At 37.5% G+C, this 15,362-nt stretch overlaps 1 protein-coding gene and 1 long non-coding RNA gene across 4 annotated transcripts in view; one reads left to right on the forward strand and one right to left on the reverse strand.

The window, feature by feature from the left end:
• The window catches only part of LAMA2 (laminin subunit alpha 2), a 583,497-nt gene that overhangs the window by 214,787 nt on the left and 353,348 nt on the right, over positions 1 to 15,362 (forward strand). For all 3 annotated transcript variants that reach the window (XM_049115400.1, XM_049115407.1, XM_049115415.1), the window contains exons 5-7: positions 8,495 to 8,674; positions 11,555 to 11,644; positions 13,211 to 13,328. In XM_049115400.1, the coding sequence (XP_048971357.1) occupies positions 8,495 to 8,674; positions 11,555 to 11,644; positions 13,211 to 13,328 (388 nt within the window). The remainder of the gene's footprint in view (positions 1 to 8,494; positions 8,675 to 11,554; positions 11,645 to 13,210; positions 13,329 to 15,362) is intronic.
• LOC112644556 (uncharacterized) lies at positions 10,056 to 12,619 on the reverse strand. Its single transcript, XR_003126493.3, has 3 exons — positions 12,310 to 12,619; positions 11,292 to 11,449; positions 10,056 to 11,196 (listed from the first exon to the last, which is right to left on the reverse strand). It is a non-coding gene; the product is annotated as an uncharacterized LOC112644556 (long non-coding RNA).

The following is a 15,362-nucleotide window of genomic DNA, read 5'->3' on the forward strand; positions in this document are numbered from 1 at the left end:
GGTGAGCTTCTTGTTGCTAGAAGTGTGCAGATAGTGCCTAGATGACTGGCTTTTATTTATTCAACGAAATGCTTATCCAGCCTCTACTTGGTGAGGTAGTGTTGTGTTTGAGCCGAGGAGTTCAGCCAACAGAGGCAGACTAGAACTGGAGCAGATCCCAGCTATATGAACATAGCCCTACTTGGTAAAATGTCAGTCTCTCATTTCTTAAAGAGATAATAGCAACAGCCTGAAAAAGGGTTGTGGTAAGCTTTCAAGGACTCACTGCTCTATGAGTTAGTGTACGCAGATCATGTAAGAGTGTCTGGTATCCGGTAAGGACACATTAATAACTATTGTTTTTATGTGCAAGGTACTATGTGTGTGTTGCAAAGAAATTTCTGAAATAGCTACGAAGTTGGGATACATGACGAATGAAGCTATTCTCTTAGTCTCTCTCTGGGTGAGGCACACCCCAAACAAAATTTGGAGCAAAGTGAAAAGCGAGAGAACTTTCCTTCCGGTGACTTTTGCTCATGGCCTGTTCTGAAGTGACCCCTCTTAGATTCTTCCCCGCTGTGACTTTCCGATGATGTCTGTGCCCCTATATAGTCTGAGTTTGACAGCACCAAGATTTAGTGATGGCATGTGCATTTGATAAAATTTAAATGAGAAGCTCCCAAAAGAGATCGAGAAAACCTAATTTTGACAGCTCTCCTTTTATCCTTGAAATATTAAATACTTTAACCAGAAAAAGACAAACACAAGTAATACAAAAAATTTAACTTGGGGTAGTTTTAAAAATTATTGTCTGAAAATAATTATAAATTTTGAAATAGATGTATGATGAGCAGCTACATGTCAAGGTTCTTTTAGAGCAAACATCATAAAAAGCTCTTTTAGAGCAAACATTTATGTTGTGTTTAGTAATAGTTTTACCTTTTTGAAAATTTTAGGGACTGGTTGTTACTGTTCCTTTTATACATCATGACCAGTGGAATGATACCAAGATCTTCCCTTCAGTTATGATGGATTATAGCTCACCCATCTGGGCATGTTTCAGATGAAACTAACCTAAGCTTCTTTTGAACAAGTGGGTTAGAAATAAATGTTTTGCTGGATTGCTTTGAGCTGTACAAAGCAAAAAGACCACCAGAAACTTTTGGGAAAAAAAGGCCATATGAGTTTGGAGACTTTGAGGAAATCAAAACTCCTAAAGCAGCTGAGATTTTGCTTCTATTTTTGATTTTTCTAAAAAAAACTTCACCCTTCTATGTGTTGAGTGGTTTCATAGGAGTTAGATAGTGCTGCCACAGGAAATGCGCTGTTGGTAGAAAGAATAAGTAACTCTGATACAAAGTGAGAGAGAGAGGGAAGAGAGAGAGATCTTCTTTGGCCAGTAGAGAAGCTATGCAAATCTTTGGAGTACAATAGTTTAACTAGTTTCACTAGGAGAGAAGAAAAATAAAAACATGAAAAATACTCTTTGAAGAGAGCTGATTTTATTATTACTCTGCAATTTATTAATGACTATGGTTTTAACAGTGAAGAATTTATTTAAATAGTTCATGGAAATTAAAACTTGCATCCAGAAATGACAGGTGTAAGAAATGTAATTCGAAGAACAAGAAGGTGAAGGTGGAGAAGGAGAAGAAAGAAGAAGGAAGAAGAAAAAAAAACAAACAAACAGGAGAAAAGCAATCTAAGTTTCAGGGGCTTTTGGAACCCAGTAGGTGTCAAAAGCAAAATATTGTCTTTTCCGGAAAGTGAAAGACCTGTTATGACTAAGTCAAGGATAGAGTAGTCAATGATAGTAGTCATATGGGTTAAACGGTTCATTAAGCTGACATTTTCCTGTGTTGAAATAGGTTAGTTATGGAAGTTAAAGTCACACACAGTCCTTGACATTTTATATATTAGAATACTATTTTTCAAATGGCTCAGTGGTCATCAACCATGGAAGAGTTGTTGTTTTGCTTAGGTTTGTAAAACTTGTAAACTTCTAATCGTAGTGGGTACTTATTAAGGACCTTCCAAGCTAAGGCAGTACATTGTACTATGCATGGAAAAAGTCTTTGTAGTTCTGCTAAGTAAGAATATTGAAGTACTGGGACACCTGAGAGGCTCAGTGGTTGGGCATCTGCCTTGGGCTCAGGGCATGACCCTGGGGTCCTGGGATCAAGTCCTGCAGGGAGCCTGCTTCTCCCTCTGCCTCTCTCTGTCTCTCATGAATAAAGAAATAAAATCTTAAAAAAATATTGAGGTACCTGAAGGGATGTACACAAACTATACTCTATTATTTGTCTCCTTAGCAAGGGCTTTGACTAGTATCTTAAATAACTTTTTGTTGATTTATCCAAATATTAGGGCTACAGAGATACTCATATATCTTTTTAGGTACCTGAACTATTGCTACTCTTGTGAGATTTATTCAATTATGGTAAGCAAAATTCACACTGTAGTTCTGGATGGGTATCCAGTAAATGGATTTAAAAATATATGTAAAATGGATACAAAATCAAATTTTATTCTTTATTTTTTTTTGTTTTATTTCAAAATCAAATTTTAAATGACATACACAATACACAATTTGTGAATGTTTGAGGAAAGAGTTAACTCATTGGATGTTCTTTCACAGACTCTAATATTCGGGCTCTGATACTGATTTATTCATTCGATAAGTAATTATCGAGAATCTGCTGTATACTACTACGTTCAGCACCGAGACTATATTGGAAATAAGAAAAAGTTATCATTCTCATTTTTTAAAAATATTTTATTTATTTATTCATGAGAGACCCAGAGAGAGAGAGACAGAGACACAGGCAGAGGGAGAAGCAGGCTCCCTGTAGGGAGCCCGATGTGGGACTCGATCCTGGGACCCCGGGATCACCCCCTTAGCCGAAGGCAAATGCTCAACCACTGAGCCCCCCAGGCATCCCAAGTTGCCATCCTCATTTAGCTTACAGTCTAGTAACAGACACAAACAAGAAAAAAAGGATAATAGGGGAGAGTCATGGGAGCTCGGAGAAATCACAGCAGGAGCTCCTAGGCAGGACATGGAGGTGTTCATGGAAGGAAAGAATTGGCATCTCAACTGAGACCTGTAAGGTGTATAAAGTTACATCTATGCAAACAGGGAGCAACGGGGAGACAGAAAAGAAGTTTGAAAAAGGAGCCCAGAGATGAGAAAGACCCCAGCACAAAAGGGGAAGTGAAAATGACTCTGATTTGGAATATAGTAAATAGCTAGTATTTTTGAATAAATGACAAGTGAATGAATGAGAAATATTGAAGCGCAAAGGGATGGACCAGAGATAAAGCTTTGTAAGCATGTGTTAGAAGCCGTCAAAGGACTTCATTTTCTGGATGCACAAATGAGCGGTGTTTAAGTTAATAAAAATAATCATAAAAGTGCCAGCTCTCAGTTGGAGCAAATAACAAAATAAGGGGTAAAGGAAATTGGAAAGAGGACTTCAATAAACTGTGTCTGATACAACTAGAAAAAATGGACTGGAAAAACATTGATTTCATAATGTCCCATTTCCTCATCAAGGCCCTAAAGATTCTTGATAGGAAAATCTCTAGTCTGAAATGTTTAAATATTTAATTAACTTGTATTATAAATGATATATTATACCACATTATTACCCAGTGTATTTTTATTACCAGGGCTTAATTATCATATTTTCGTATTTTTAAGACTTTAAAAATAATGTGTTGACTTGAAAAGTCTTTAAAAACTTGCAGTGAAACTTTTTTGACAAGGTAAGGAAGGTTATGTGTAAGCGATGAATCATGAAATTCTACACCTGAAACCAGTTTTACCATATGTTGACTAACTAGAATCTAAATAAAAACCTGAAATTAAAAAATAGATATAAGGAAGGTTATTTTTAATAACTACTTGGTTTCATATAATAAAACTAAGCAATCCATAAAGATGATTATGCATCTTAGGAAGAGATGTTCTTCTAGGGGCACCTGGGTGGCTGTCAGTTAAAGGTCTGCCTTCAGCTCAGGTCATGGTCCTGGGGTCCTGGGATCGAGTCCCACTTTAGGTTCCTTGCTCAGTGGAGAGTCTGCTTCTCCCTGTCTCTCTCTCTTTCCCCCTCCTTCTTCTCATGCTCTCTCTTTTTTTCTTTCAAATAAATAAAATCTCAAAAAAATTTTTTAACTTTAAAATTTTTTTAAATTAAAAAATTTAAAAAAACATTTAAAAACTTTTTTCTTCTAGAAACAAGGTGCTGTGTAATTTTTAATTCTTATTGTTATTGCCCCTTGATGCTGTTTAAGGAATTTACTCTATAATTTTAATATGGTTTATTGTTTCTCATCTACTGCTTTATGAATTATAGTACATCATATTTATAGGCTGGGCACTGATATAGCCAGACATGATTTTCACAAAGAAGGAAGTAACCGGTGGGTAAGATCCATCTTGCTCTAAGAGAATTAAGTCAAGTAGATCATAGTTTAAATACATTGTCTCATGACTTGGAAATCACACGGATGTGGTCTTCCCGGCTGAGAATGACCTATCGAAATTAAACTTTGGTGTAATAGAGAATAAAGTTAATTAATGTTAAACTAATATTTAAAAAAAATGTAGTAGACTTAGGTATAAGGAAATCATGGATCAAAGCTGTTAATTGCCTAATTTTCTCTAAATCAACTTAACTCAAAATGCTTGGGTAGAACATGATCCAAAGGATTACTGGCTTTAATTTCAATTTGTGGAAATAGCATACTCAGATTTACTTACCTAACACGAGGAAAAATCTGATTGATTATTTTATGAAATTAATTTTTAGGTAGAAAACTAGTTGAATTTGCTAAATATTTAGGATTGACATAAGTCTCATTTATTCAGAAATTTTTACATAGCACTTAATTTTTGCTACATCCCGTCCTTTATGCTGGGGATTATATCCGTTAACAAAACAGTTAAAAAAATTCCTGAATTTTGGGGACTTAGGATCCAAAGAGTAGAGAGAAATCTCATTATCCCAAGTAGGCCAGTGTGCTCATGGTATGTTAGGAGCAGAGAAGCGTGGAGAACCCCGAGGCAGGTCCAAGGAATAGTAAACGCCAGAATAAAGCTTGCGCTGTGGTTAGATGGTCACCCCAGGACTCCCCAGCAGGACCTCCTGAGAGCAAGGCTGGAAAGAGATGAGAAAGTGAGAATCTGCTGAGAGAACATCCCAGGCAAGGGACCCCCAAGTGCAGAGTCCCTGAGGTCAAATCCCGTCTGGCCGGAGAAGGTGACGGGGAAAGAATAGGAAAAGAGCTGTCGGACGAATGCTCCCCGTGACCGTGTCGCAGGGCGAAAGTGGCATGGAGGTAAGTGAGGATTTTGTAGTTTGTGGTAAAAACGTTGGCTTTTATTGGTCGTGAGATAGAAAGGCATTGGGAGGTTCTGAGGAAAAGAATGACGTGAACGGGCTTAGATTTTCAAAGGCAGTTGTAGAGAGTGCCCCGCAACCGATGCTTGGAGCATCTGCAGGGCAGGTGCGGACGCACCCAAGTCAAGGGGAGAAAATACAACATTTGCTCCCGGTCAGGAAACGATGGCCTTTGCGCGGCCTTAAGGAGGGCTTTTGAAGGAGGGTGGGAACTGATGGAAGGAGGCTCCGCACAACCTGGCCAAACAGCTGCTGCTGTTACATCCCAGCAGCAGCTTGGGACCGGCCTCCTCACAAGACGTCTTGGCAGAGAGGCCTGACGAAAATACCAAAGCAGTGAGGAGGAGCGTCCTCTTGCCGAATCCTTTCTGTCGCCATCATGGGGTTTGTTAACCTAAAGGAGGGCGTGTGCGCCATTTTGTTTAATGTTCCTGCGTGTGTGAGGAGCTTACGGATGCCGTGTACAGTCCAGATGTGGTTCCCGGAGCATTTACACCAAATAAACCTTCGTAATTTTCAGAAACCTTCATCCTGGATGCGTGGTGATGCCCTCCTTTCTTTCAAATAGCACTTTTGGAAGCAATGAAGGGAGAGCCTGGTGAGACCCACATCTAAGCATGAACTCGAGGGCACTGGTGATTCCTTGGACACCAGAATCTCTAAGGGGAACTAATTTTAACCGCTTCGTGCATCTATTTGTTCATTCTTTACGTTTAATTGATACCTTCTTAAGCCACAGAGACAACTTAATCTTGAACGTATTTCTGGCTCACCTGTGAGGAATCAGAACTGTGGAATAGACAAGACCTGTTTAAGTCTTCTAGATTCTCCTACATTAAAGGGAAGGTGTTTCAGGCAATTGAGATTCCGTGTTGTAGATTTGACATCCTCAAATGTGTTAAGTCAATTCATTCTCTACGAAATATCCAAGGTAGACTCAATTAACTGGGACATTTTGTATTTTTATCCTGAACCATTTCGAGTTTATTCTTTGTAGCATCAGAATTAGTTCCTCATCTCAGAGTTTGCTATATTTATTTTTCTAGTGATTCAGTAGTTTATTGGCAGTCAGTTTGTAAAATCTCTCTCAGGGATTATCTAAATGCAGGATGTTAGGAATGGAAACACATATCATTGCCTCCCCTGTCAAGAAACATAATTAACACACATGATTTACCATCTTGCAAGAGTGGATGAGAATTCCTGTGGGTGACCTCAAGTGACAGTTTCTCGGCGTATATATGCACTGACGTGTCCTGGGACGGTCCTCAGCCCAGAACGCATTCTTCTCTCCTTGCATCCTTGTCTCTTTAGCCTCCTGTGAGTGTTCACGTGTGTGTCTGACTGTGTGTCTGTCTGCCTGTCTGCTCCATGTGTGTGTTTTCCATCTAAAACCTACCAGTTTCAAGTTTTTAACAATTTTGGCTTAATTTATCACATAGGGAATACTGCCTCTATCAAGTAAAGGAAAAGTAAAAGTACTGTATTTCTTCCCCTTCCTTTGAGTGTATTGAGAATTTCCTCACTCCTTTTTATCGTGCACATAATTCATTGTAGAGATGTCTAACTTACTTAACCAGTCACAGATTATTGATGGATATTAGACTTATTCCAATATTTTGCTATTACCAAAAAAATGCCATAGGAATATACATATATTATATATAATATATATGTGATATATATGTAGGATATTTCCCATAGGAATGTACATATATCATATATATATATATATATATATATATATATATATATATATATATGATAGAAATGTAGGATCTTCCCCAGAAATGGAACTTCTAGGTTGAAATTCTAGGCATTTTTAATGTTGATAGTTATTGCTGAATTCATCTTCCTGGTGGTTTGCGCCGTTTTACACTCACACCTGTGAGAATGCCTATATCTCCTTAGTTTTGACATCAGGGAGTATTAGAAGTATTTTAGGGTGTTGACAGCATGAAAACATGGAAAAAGTTTATTATTGTATTTTAAATGAGCAGTCCTGCTATTATGAGTGAGGTCCACTGCCTGCCTTATCAAAAGCTTAATGGCCCCTAATATTTCCTTTTCTTCAAATAGTCCCTTTATATTTTTTTGTGTTTTGGTGTTAATTGTTGGTCTTTTTTTTCTTATTGATTTATAGGAGCCCTTCAAGTATTAGGGAAATACTTTTTTTTTAGCTGTAATGGGAATACTTTTGGTTTTATCAGTTTTCCCTCATTCAAATTCTCTGCTCCTTTGAGTCTCTGTGAGAGGATGGTGGCTTTGTGCACCTTTAGAGGGTAGTTCTTGCTAATTTCTTTATTTTTACATGATTTTATTTTATTTCTTCTGGTATTAATTATGCTAAATTAATTTCCTTTAAAAAATCACCATTCCATCCAGGTTTCAATGTATTTTCATAGAGTGTGTTTTTCATAGAATTATGTTAAATCTTTGGTAGTTATTTGTCTTCTTGATCTATCAATTTCTGAAAACCAAATTACAAAAAAACAACCTATTGAAATCTCTCACTGTGATTGTAGATTTGTCTAGTTTTCTTGAAATGTCATTTTTTGCTTTATATATATTTTAAGGCTGTATAATTAGAGACTTTCAATCTTAGGAGTACTTTAAGTACCTGTATTATCTGAAATTTGTAACTTCTTTTTAGACCAAGTTCTCTGGTTCCCCACCATATACCAGATTCTTAAATAACTTTAGGGCATAACAATTTTCAGAAAAAGAATGATTGACTTAAGATTTCATGAAGATCCTAGCAAAATCAAGTAGGTGCAATGCCTTGGAACAAAAGAATATGGGGAATGGCAGTATATAGAGAATGCCTAAAATATAAACAAATGAATTGCTATCTATCTATCTATCTATCTATCTATCTATCTATCTATCTCTATCTATCTATCTATCTATCTATCTATCTATCTATCTATCTATCTAAAGGTCTGTAAATTTCCTCAATTACTTCACTATCTTCCAGTGAGTAAATATGAACCTGTATCTGCCTAATTGAGAGAAGTGAAGCTTAACTATTTTCTCAAGAAAACTTAGAAAAGGCCAGATATTTTATTTTTGGTAACCTTTATTGTTAAATTATTTCCCATATTGTGTAGATTCACATCTCTTTGATCAACGGGAGACCAAGTGCAGATGATCCTTCTCCTGAACTGCTAGAATTTACCTCTGCTCGCTATATTCGCCTGAGATTTCAAAGAATCCGTACCTTGAATGCTGACTTGATGATGTTTGCTCACAAAGACCCAAGGGAAATTGATCCTATTGTCACACGAAGGGTAAGTCATGCTGAGTCATGCTGCGGTCTGTAAATGATACTCGTAATTGTTAAATAATTTATTGTTAAATCACCTTTAAAGATATCTTTTGGTGATTTGTAGGAGAGATTGTTACCAGACTAAAATTCAACAAAACCTGGAACCTATTGTTCAAGCCAAGCTCTGCCATTTATTGGGGAACATTGATCAAACTTTTTAGCATTTCTAAACTTTAATTTCCTCATTTGTAAAACCAAGATTATAATGCCTCGTTCATAATCTTACTTTTGGCAACTGAATTATTTTTTGTCACTTTCGGTGAGCTGTACTACTATCATAATTGGCACTGGGGAGTTGCCACAGGAAATGGAGTGGCTTTGAAACATTTTTGGCCACCATCCACACTAAGAAATATATTTTCTATCATAAATCAGTACACACATGCACATACACAGTATAATATATTTTACACTTTAATGTGAATAAAATTAGCTGGCGATATTGGGGAAAGGCACATTCTGACTCAGTAGGTCTAGGGCAGAGTTGAAAAACAATAATTCTAGCAAGTATTTAGGTGATGTAAGGGTTCCTGTTCTGTGGACCATTTTTTCCACTCAAATAAATGTATGTTTCATTTAATGAATCACAAGGCATAGTTTGAAAAAGTGCTACTGTGGGGGAAAACTGTATATGCTGTTTTATTGTCCTTTATAAATAGAATATCATGGGGGGAAAGGGTGATGGCATCCTTTTTAATAGATTTTTGAAAACAGGAGCTAACAGAAGGACTGTTTTTCAGTGTTAAACTAGAATTTTTGGATTATGATATATGTGATCAGTCCAGGTTTCTATGAGTGATAATTGCCTGTCCTCCTACTTATTACTCACCAGGGTCATTGGTTTATGTCACACTCCTTGTAGGCTGCTACCCAACCAAGACACTGTTGCCAATTCAGCTATAAATCCATAAAGCAAATCCATGCTAATAGATTATCTACTCTATGACTAGAGGTGAAGGTGGAAATAGGATTGTAGAGAGAAAGTGGGATTGTGAGACACAGCACTTCGTTCCAGAATGATGCACTTAGCTCTAAAAGGCCTGACTACTGCCACCAGTTACGAATGACTGAACCAGAAGGCTGAATATCAAAGGGCAGCATTTTTCACAGTTCATGAATACCCCTTGGATGTATTTTCTTCTCACTACCTAACTTACCTGCACCTAAGCACTCCATCATCCCCAAAATAACATTTAAAGTTTGATTATCCTCATACAACACATGTTGGATGTTTTAGTGCCCTGCATTTTCCAAACCTGAAATAAATTTACCTTGCATTACATTTCAGCATATTGTAAGTTATCTTATGCAGAAGTAATCATTATTTTACTGCAGTGTTTAGATTCGTTACTTGTTTAAAAAATCACTTTTAATTATGACTTTGGCATGACTTAAAAATACACTCTGAGGAAGGCTGAGTAATTTTGAAGTGTAATTTAATCTTTTCCGACAGTATAACGGAGAAAAAAAATCAATGTAAATAAATATGTTTCTTTTATCATCTTTTGCAGGAGGCAGAGTAGGGGGGTTGGGATACACATCTATTATTTATAACTTCATTGTACATGAGCCTTTAAAATAGTGGAGTAAAATGCAACATATAAATAAGCCTTTAGAAAGTACTCAAGTTCGGTAAGCATTACATATAAATTTAAATATATAAAAATAGGATATTGAATTTCAGCTCCTCTTCATGACTCAAAAGTGAAGCATTATGTGTTTATATTTAAAACAAATTTCCTAGTTTTAAAAGCACCTACAAAAGCACTGCATCAGCTTTCTGAACAAATATCCCTATTCATATCTATATTATTAAGTGATGAAGTTAGTGAAAAGCAAACTTTTACATCACGTAAACTTCTAGCAAGTTTCTTTTCATGTTCAAGGTCTGGGTATATCAAGTAAGATAAGTAACAAAAAACATTATAAAAAGTACTCTATGTAAACAAAAAAACAGAAAAAGAAGTAAATAGAGAAGGGGAATTTGTAGTTAGGGAACGCAAATTTGTATTCATCTACTTACTCTTGCTGTTTTTTTTTTTTATGTGAATAACTGCAATAATAGAACGATCTACCACTGAGATGGTTATTTGGATTCTATAAGATAATGTACTCTCACAATTACAAAATGTTATATACATATTAATTAAACATTTTTAAATAGTCCAGTACTATAATCACAAGTTATCTTTAAAAATAGCTGGGTATATTAAAATAATTAAAAACGTAGCCCTGTATTAATTACAAATAGGAAAGTAATCACATGGACATTTTAGCATAATGAAAAAATAACAAGTGTTCCACATATGTAGTAGTTTCAGCCTTACATTAAGTTAAATCAGTCTTGCAGTTCATTATTTTTTATTTCCTCTTGAAATGGTTAAGAAATGCTTTGCTATGAGCATGATTTCCTCTAAATATGTTGAGCTTCTTCAAATCCATCAAGTCAGACAGTCCGCATATGATTAATGAGCACTGAGCTTCCTATAATGGCAATAAAGGAAGTTGTCTTTTACAAAACTATACAAAACAACTTTTATGAAGAATTAATTTCCCCTACCGCCCCCACCCCGCCGTACCAACTTGCTCTCGATAATAAATACTCCAACATAGACTTCGTATGTCCGTGTGAAGGAAATTTCTCAAAACCCCACATTCTCTCTCTGGGCAATGATCACAGTGCAGGGAGCTACTTGATAGCTTCCGTGAGACCTCAATTGTTCCCTCGTGCTTCAAACTAAGGATAAAAGCAGAAAGTACCATTTTTAAGCGAACATTTCCTTTTGTTACGTACACCTTGCAGTCATCTTAACAGGATTTCTCTCTGGATTGCTTTTTGCAGTATTACTACTCGGTCAAGGATATTTCAGTCGGAGGGATGTGCATCTGCTATGGTCATGCCAGGGCTTGTCCACTTGATCCAGTGACAAATGTATGTATATTTATAGGATGCTTAGCAAAATGAAACTCTGAACTGCCAAATGCCTCATAAGCCGCTTTGCCGATAGGGATGCTGTGAATGGGTGTCAGGTCCCCACTTAGATGGTGTCACAGGAAGCCGTGCCAGGGTGAAATAGAGCTGGCAGTTAGGATGATAGACTTTGAAGTCAGCCATCACAGTATCAGAAAACAGATTAGTTTTTTTTTTTTCCAAAAAGGCTCCGAAACTAGTCTATCTATTTTGAAACCTCTCTAGCGATGACAGCCAGCTGTATGATTTAGCTTCAGAGAATGCCTGCCATCAGTCAACCTGACCATTTCTTTTAAAAGTTTTCATCAAAAAAATTAATACAAACAAATGAAAACTGTCCGTGGAGGGATAGATGAGTGGCCATGGAACAGAACGCTGAGGTAGGGCAGGGGCCACGCAGAGTGGGACCGAAGAAAGCATTCTAGAGACTGACGAAACCACCAGCTTAGAAAATGCTAGAATGCTTTTGGCTTGAATTTTTCATTAATGCCAATGTATTAAATAAGCATAACCTAAAAAGGGGATGAATGAATATCTATTTTTCTCAGTAACAAACTGGTGAAATACGAAGTCATCTGTTGTATATTATATGGAGGAAACATTGAGTAGCGAGCATAGTGACTTACGTGTAGATGTTTTTTCTTCTAAAACTGCAGTACAAATGGTATTTCTCTCAAAGCTGGTTTTCTGACGAATGCATCATAATGTTACTTCCTATGGAAGGTTCAGCAGCCCTGGCAAATTTTCCTGGCATATTTTCAAGGCTGTGGTGCAGCTCTCTGCAGGGTGTGGGTGTCGTCTGTCATGGGAACTGATGGGCAGCGTGCCCGTGCTGTGAGGGCCCCCGGGGCAGCCTTGTAGGGCCAGTTCCACACCGTGAAATTGGACTCCACTTGGAGCTCACCCAGACAGGAGAGTCAGTCCTGGGACATTAGATTCCTGTTCTTCCTCTGGCCTTCAGTGTCTACAAATCTATTTTCGTCTTCCCACACCCCTAAATCTTAACAGTACTTTGCCTTAACATGGACACATCCAAACCAGAAAACCTGCAGATCTCAAGAACCAGAGAGCAGAGTTAGTCTTCAAGATTGTTCTCAGCTGGGCCTATGTTCTCTTCCAGACCTGAGGCCAGTGATTCCAGAACCAGTCTGTACCTCCTTTGTTTTTGTTTTTTTTTTTAATTTTCATTTATTTATGAGAGACACAGAGAGAGGGAGAGACCCAGGCAGAGGAAGAAGCAGGCCCCATGCAGGGAGCCCGATGCGGGACTCGATCCCAGGACCCCGGGGTCACTCCCTGGGCCGAAGGCAGATAGCTCGATGCTGAGCCCCCCAGGCGTCCTGTAGTCTGGAGCGCCTTACAGCTGGTGCTGATCAAATATACCCACTCCCAAGGCTGGTACTTCCTTTCCAGACTGACAGGACTATCCCATTTTGGTACATGGTCTCAAAGTTTTCTCTTCTCTTCCTTTTATCTTCTGGGTTCCAAAAATACTAAAATTCTACTTTGCCCCCAACTTTTTACTAGAAATCCCGCTGTGAGTGTGAGCATAATACCTGTGGTGATAGCTGTGATCAGTGCTGTCCAGGATTCCATCAGAAACCTTGGCGAGCTGGGACTTTTCTGACTAAAACAGAATGTGAAGGTATGTTCCTTAGAATTCAGCAACATGTGTGGTTCTTCCTTTCTGGGACGCAGGTAATGTAAACATGTGGTGATTTTAGGTACGTGCAGGTTCCAGTTTGTATATTTTATCCAAGGCAATAGCTGGTAGGCTCTTGGACCCCTGCTGTTTTACTCAGGTTTTTTTATTATTATTCTTTGAAAATATTACTAAACACCTAGACTTTACCACTGTGTGGACATTATGAGAAACAGATAAAAACACACCAATATCGTACTTTTCACAAAAGTACACTTACTGTCATCAGAGTATATCTCAGGCTTGTAGCATTATATAAATGCACATGGCTGACCTCGAATAGTGTGGGGTTTGGGGATGCCGACCCCCCACACACACAGTCAGAACTCTATGTGCAACTTCTGATTCTCCAGAAATTTAATTACTCGTAGTCTACTATTGATCAGAAGCCTTACCAATAACACAATTAACATGTATTATATATATGTAAATATAATGTATAATAGACCCTAGTCTTATAATATCTAACTTTTTCTTAATGTATTTGGTATTCCTCGGCTACGTGGCTCACCCGGAAGTTGTTTAAATTGTCAAAATTCTCCAAAAAACTCTCCAGTATGTTTATTGAAAAAAGTCTGTGTGTAAGTAGACCCGCGCAGTTCCAGCCCATGTTGTTTAAGCATCCACTATGTGCGCACACACGCACACTCTACTAGAAATGCAAATACACAGCAAAACCTGCACTGTAGAGAGACTAATGTGCTAAATACATTTATATGTTTGTAAAATGGTTCTGAAACCAGTATAGCTCCAGATTCCTCTGCCTTCTCCCTTTGTAGCTCCCCCATCCCCTCAGTAAATAGCTTTTGTATCTCAAACATCTAGCAAATGAAGAAAAAAAAAAGAGAGGAGAGATTATACCTTTCTAGTTAGAGCTGTATTGTTACCTAAAAATCAAAACAAAAACACTCTGATTCATTAGTTATTAAAGGGAGGTGTTTGGTCATCGTAGCTGGGAAGAGTATGAGAGTAAAAGGTAGCAGAGAAGGCAAGAAATCAAATTTGTAGAAAAAGAATATTTTAATAGTAATAATAAATATTTTAAAGTATGGTTTCTCATTAATCACGGTATAAGATACTAATATTAAAAATGACACCAGTGGGGATCCCTGGGTGGCTCAGTGGTTGAGCGCCTGCCTTCGGCCCAGGGTGTGATCCTGGAGTCCCGGGATTGAGCCCCACGTCAGGCTCCCTGCATGGAGCCTGCTTCTCTCACTGCCTGCGTCTCTGCCTCTCTCTCTCTCTCTCTCTGTCTCTCATGAATAAATTTTTAAAAAATCTTTAAAAAATAAAAAGAGATGACACCAGTGATAATCATTAGCATAAACTATGCTGTAGGAATTATAGGACAGTTACAACCAAGAAAAAAGCCAGTAATGAGAAATAGTAAAACAACTGGCTGTGCAAAAATGTGTCAACCAACACTTCTTAATACTTGGATATTATCAGTGTTGAAGACAGCCCATATGTCCAATTGTTTCAGAAGGAAATACCCAACAAGTGTAGCAGATGACTTTGTAGCTCTCTACTGTCAACTGGCCCAACATGGTGACAAGGATGCTAGAGAAACCTATGTTTCTGGAGATCTGCTCAGGCCAACACGAGACCTAAACACAAAGCCTTGTGCTGAGCTGTAAATTCAAACTAGCCGTGAAGCCCAAATCAGTTGAATTCAAATACCACTATTTTAGAGAGTCCTAGCTACATTTTTTCAGTCCCATCGGTATAGATGGCCCCCAAAGCAGGCTTAGTAGACATTTTAAGCTAAATCAACTTTCTATATTTATTTAAAAAGATTTGATTATGTATCATATGTCAGACATAGTAGGCCCTTAAACCTATTGAATCATAGCAAACTTTCATTATAAAATCTCCCAACCACAAAATATTTTCTTTTGAGTTTAAGAATCTGAATATATTATCAATGTCTTGAGTCTCTCCATTTTCTGTACTCACCTCTTTTGCCTTTTTTTTTTT

This window comes from Canis lupus, chromosome 1 (assembly GCF_003254725.2).
Source record: "Canis lupus dingo isolate Sandy chromosome 1, ASM325472v2, whole genome shotgun sequence".
Lineage (NCBI taxonomy): Eukaryota > Metazoa > Chordata > Mammalia > Carnivora > Canidae > Canis > Canis lupus.